We start from the raw sequence: 5477 nt of genomic DNA on the forward strand, positions 1-5477 counted from the left end.
ATCCATATTAATTGGAAATTGTGTTATTATTGGTGATTAATTGTAACAGATATTTTTTTTTTTTTTTTTTTACAAAATTTAACAAGAATATTAAGGGTCTTGTATTTTTTTTTTAAAAAAATGTGTATGCAATAATTAAAGGATTAAAAAAATAAAATATCATAATATATTTTAAATATTAAATCATTTTAATTTTTTTTTTTTAAAAAAGTGAAACCCTAGTAATTTTTTTTAGGGACCGTGTGAATTTATTTGCACACCTGGAAGACAATAGCTACCAACCCAGGCGTGTAAAGTTCAGATCGGGTCATTTTCGGTAACTCGAATTCAAGGGAAGCTGGTCCAGCAAAAGACATTTGAATTGTGAGAGAAGTTTGTTTTCACCAAACATTTAAAGCCAGAGACAGAGAGATCTGAAAGGGAAAACCCAAGAAAATCAAAGCAGAAGTACTGCAAACTGCAACAGCGGTGTAGAAACGTTCCGAGCAGACTATTAGTAGTATCGTATCTGATTTGCAAAGCTTACCGGTAATTTTTTATACTTTCATGCAAGTCTCTTTCGTTTCAGATTTCTGCGTACTTCTTCATCCGGGTTCTGTTTCTGTTTCTGTTTTTCCTTTTCTTTCTGTTGGGTCCTTTCTTTCCTGCCATTTCCTGGGATATCGAATAAGAATTTGGTTTTGTCAGAATCTTGTGCTGCTATAGACCTTCCTCAATGGAGATAGTTTTGTTTCCTGAGTTTAGTAAATTCTATGTTTTCTTCTAACGATCATGGCATGTCAGATCCAGAACTTTGTACGAATTGTGAATAATCTTTTTGTTTTTGTTGGTAACTTGTGCATTATATAATTTTTTTTTTTTTACCAAATGTACATATTTGAAGTTCTATGGACGTTGTTTTGCGTTTGATTTCGTCTTTGAATGTTTGGGAAAATGTTTTAATGCATTGGTCATTTAGCTAGTAAAATGTCCGGATTGTTTTTATCTTGATTATGGTGCTTTTTTTTTAAATAATATCTTGATTATGGTGTTAGAGATTTGCATTGATGTGAAAGTATAAATGTTGAATCGTTTTCTTGGTTTTTCTACTGCAGTAAATTTGATGGAAGCCTTGTTGAGTTCACGAATCATTCCGATTCGGGCTTCTTATAGACGATATTGTTCTCCTTCCTTTCCTGCATTATCCCTGAGATTGAATCAAAGTTCTCATTCAGGTCGAGTTGGGATGATGAAACATCCCAAATCATTGAATTCAGTTGCTGCTTCAGTTAAACCTTTGGAGTCCATTTTGGGGCATATTGACAACACGGTACCTTCTAAAGGTTGTATAGTTAATAACCCGTCAGTTTTAGTCTCTCTACAAGGCATCCAAAAGGGGAAATTTCTTAGTTTTAGAATTTATAGTGAATGAACTTGGTTAGCCAGCTGTTTGTTTGGGAACTTGGCTTTAAATTTAGACTTCTAAATGAAAAAAACTAATTTTAGGCTAGTGTTTATTGTTTTTCCAATTGTTTTACAATCATGTTGCCGTTTTTTATGGTTGCTTCTTTATAATGTCAGAGGTTCTTGAGCATTGGAGAGGTGCTGATGCCGTGTGCTTTGATGTTGATAGCACGGTCTGCCTCGATGAAGGAATTGATGAACTTGCTGAATTTTGTGGAGCAGGCAAGGCTGTTGCAGAATGGACTGCTAGGTTAGTTGCCCATGTCACTGGGAAGGTTGTATATGGTACTTAACTTGATGCTCTGATGGTTCTAAAAAATTGCAATCTCGAATTTTTCCAGAGCTATGGGTGGATCTGTTCCTTTTGAAGAAGCATTAGCTGCCAGACTTTCTTTGTTCAAACCCTCCCTTTGCCAGGTCCAGGATTTTCTTGAGAAAAGACCCCCGAGGTAATCAAAAACTGTATATCAATATGTATATGTTTATTTCGAAGTGCTTGAGTAGTTTGAAAAATCAGAAAAATTCAGTACATGCATGTGGGGATATGAGTGGGAAAGTAGAATACCATTGTTAGAAAGAAAAGGAAAGGAACAAGCAAGATTGGGTTCATTTCCTGATATCCTGTGACTGGTTACAGAAACAGAAATTAGAAGTGCTCCTTTTCTCTTTCATAACCAAATGAACAACCAAAAAAATTTGACTAGAAATCATTCATTTACCTTGAGGATCTGGCTACATATTAGTGCGTTAATTCAGACATTATTTCAAGGGGAATATTATATTTCAATTAGGCCAGTCCCCGTAGCCAAATTTTAACTTGTGTTTGACACATAATGGGATACTGTATATGCATGGCATGTAAAGATACTATGAGCCCTGAGGTTTAAAACAAAAAACTTCTTTCAGTGTCTGCCTTTATACCCATCAAACAACTAAGCATGGTTTAGATCTCTCCTAATGCATCTGATTCCATGTCATAGTTCTCTTTTATCTCTTTTATATCCATATCTTCTTGGAACAGCTACATCATAATAGGACAAAGTTTATAATTGTTGTCAATGGGCCAGGCATTGGATCTGTAGTTACTGCTTTGACTATCAAGTGTGGCATTGTAATTTATGAGAAAAGGATCAAAGTTTTGCTTGTTTTAATTTTGAGTTTAGCCAATAATGTTTCCTTCAACAAAAATTGTCGTATTAACAGTAATATGCGAACTTTGAACCGTTGGCTGTTTTGAAATGGTTCTCGCTGCATTTGTCACTGTTCTGTTTATCTTGGTTTAGCCTTTTTTCTCGTTCTAGTCTCCATAAAAAAAATCATTTTCTCTTATTCTCTTTATATCTTTTTTTTATCCTTGATGCATGATAGCTTGCCGAATGTTCCATGAGCTTTTTACTAAACATGAATTAAATGTCCTGCACCTTGCTTTTCACTTTTTAGAATTTCTCCTGGCATAGAAGAATTGGTCAAGAGAATGAAGGCTAATAACACCAGTGTCTACCTGATATCTGGAGGCTTTCGTCAGATGATCAATGTATGCTGCTGAACCAAAAGAACTTTATTTTCTGCTTCCAATTGTTATAATCTTTAATCACATTAGGGGCTGAAGATAGCGTCTTCAGTAAGCTGGAATATTTGATGATGGATCCTGTAAAGTTGGCAAATAAAATAATCATTATGTCGTGCTAATATTATGATTGCCGAACCCTCAACTACGATTGAAGTCCGCTGCGGATATGTGGTTCAAGTAGCGAACTCACAAATATGTGGATTTATTTTCTCTGAAAACTTGTTTTCTAGAATTATTAGTGGAACATACTTTGAGTTTCCTTTTTTATTTATTTTTTTGAAGTAGAAAACTATTCTAACAAACGTCACACCTGCACATCTAGTTAGTTCCCTAATGATTTCATATGGTGCATCCTTGAAGGAGTCCAGAAAGTAACGTCTTCAACTAATTGTGACATGGTTAGGTCTAGTTAATTTCTTCATCCTGCTCATAATTGATAGTGATGTTGCTTTACGTGATGCAAAAGGACTTGTGCAGACATATAGGAGGAAGGATCCCCCTAGGTTCAATGCTTAAAAAATGTAGTAGTTAGTAATAAAAAACAAAAAGGTTCAAGGATTATAAAATCATGTTACCTTTTTACTTTGAAGCCCGTTGCATCAATCCTTGGAATTCCTCAAGAAAATATTTTTGCCAATCAACTGCTCTTTGGAGACTCTGGAGAGTTTCTGGGTTTTGATGCCAATGAACCTACTTCAAGGAGTGGAGGAAAAGCTACTGCAGTGGAACAAATAAGGAAGGTTAGTACCGATTTTTTATCTTTAATACTCGGCCACTGAATTTGTTGCTATCAGTGCTTATTGAACTTACTTTCCAGGCTCATGGATACAAGGGATTAGTTATGATTGGGGATGGTGCCACTGATTTAGAGGTTAGTAAATTCTTTGTAGTTACTAGTAATAAGATCCAGTTTAGTTCAATTCCTTGTCAGTTCTTTTTATTTAATTGGTAGAATATCCTTTACATGTAAAATGAGATTATTGTTCCAAGTACCAATTAGAATTTTGTCTCAAGAAAATTGAATTTAGGTTTGCTAGAGATTCAAATGTGAAAAGATATGATATCCTTCCAATGTGAAGGATATGCTAGTAAATAAATAGGATTTAAAGCAAATGGACTGCACAAGTTATTGCATGAGTGGCTGGAACCGTTGATGGTCTTTTTTCTCCTTCATTCTGCTTATTAACAATGCTTCCACCCCCTCTCTAACCTCCCCCTAAAAATGGCAAAAGAGAATTAAGTATGCATATATCGAAGAGCTATCCAGTGCCTCATTACTGATAAATAACGGTTCATAGTATTGCCTGTGCATCAAGTGGAGTTGCAATTTTTGAACTTTCAGTCATGTTAGTCCAGGTTCCTACAGTAATCTTTTCACTACTTGAGCATTGGATTCCTATCAACACAATAGTATAAGTTATTCTTCCTTTAATTTCCAAATTCAGGCCCGAAAACCAGGCGGTGCTGACTTATTTATCTGCTATGCGGGTGTTCAGCTTCGAGAAGCTGTTGCAGCAAAAGCTGACTGGGTGGTCTTTACTTTTAAAGACCTGATAAATTCTTTGGAATAGCTTGGATTTTCAAGCTCTGTTTCCGTTCATCTCCATTCATTTTTGTTCTAAAACACATTGAATTTAACCTAGAATGGACTTGCATATCTCATTCTAGGCTTCTGGCTAGCACTAGCAGCTCCCTTCGAGAAGTTCAATATGTACAAAATAGTTATACAAATTGATGGTATTGGGAGGGGTGTATGTATAGTTTCCATATTTGTTGTTCCATCACTTTGTAAGCAAATCTTTCAAAGCTCATCGTTCATTGAGCATTATACTTATTATTTCCTTTTTCTTTCATACCCTTTCTATTGGCTTGTTTTGAGTTGGCAAAATGTATGAATGAAAAGTTTAAAGCGGTCTTGAAAATAACCTTTCGAAGTTTGTTGTCTACAGTTTTATTATGGTACATGGTAAAATATATAGATAGCTGCAAATTGTAATGGGTAATGAGATTATGGAAGCTTTGAGCTATAAATAGAGAAAATATATTTTTCAAATTTAGAATATGCGAGTACAAATTTTCTTATTCTTTGTCTTAATTTAAGTTTCTCTAACCTTTGTAGGGAAAGAACAGAATAATAAGTTGCAGTAGAGTTTCAAATTTGTGACATTTATCTCATGAAAATTTTAATAATTATAATATTTTATAAAAAAAAAAAAATCAATTTATTCCTTTATAGTTCTTAAATTTATTTTAATAAATTAATTTCTTGAGCTGTCAGCAGGGTTGTGGGCTCATGGGCCTTTTACACCCACAACTCTCTCCTTTATAATTATTCCTTTTCAATGGAGTGGAAAATAACTTATTTTAATATTACAATTTATTTTAAATAACTTTTTAGAAAAAAAAATATATATATATATGCCCATCGTAGTAGAAATGATAAAAGCTTTTAATTAAAATAATA

The 5477-nt window shown here is 34.0% G+C and overlaps 1 protein-coding gene across 1 annotated transcript; it reads left to right on the forward strand.

The window, feature by feature from the left end:
- Nucleotides 1–262: 262 nt before the first annotated feature.
- On the forward strand, nt 263–4866 carry PSP (3-phosphoserine phosphatase). The gene is made up of 8 exons (XM_022037591.2): nt 263–528; nt 1095–1322; nt 1561–1693; nt 1785–1892; nt 2884–2977; nt 3604–3753; nt 3831–3884; nt 4459–4866. Exons 2-8 carry the CDS (start codon nt 1103–1105, stop codon nt 4582–4584), a joined length of 885 nt encoding a protein of 294 aa, XP_021893283.2. The 5' UTR covers nt 263–528; nt 1095–1102; the 3' UTR covers nt 4585–4866.
- The last annotated feature ends 611 nt before the right edge of the window (nt 4867–5477 follow it).

Source organism: Carica papaya, chromosome 9 (assembly GCF_054855325.1).
Source record: "Carica papaya isolate Zhongbai chromosome 9, ASM5485532v1, whole genome shotgun sequence".
In the NCBI taxonomy this organism is placed as follows: domain Eukaryota; kingdom Viridiplantae; phylum Streptophyta; class Magnoliopsida; order Brassicales; family Caricaceae; genus Carica; species Carica papaya.

Coding starts and splice junctions, on each gene's coding strand:
- PSP (XM_022037591.2), top strand. CDS start 1,103: ATGGAAGCCTTGTTGAGTTCACGAATCATTCCGATTCGGGCTTCTTAT. Junction 3,754..3,830: donor CAGTGGAACAAATAAGGAAG/GTTAGTACCGAT, acceptor CTTACTTTCCAG/GCTCATGGATACAAGGGATT. Junction 3,885..4,458: donor ATGGTGCCACTGATTTAGAG/GTTAGTAAATTC, acceptor TTCCAAATTCAG/GCCCGAAAACCAGGCGGTGC.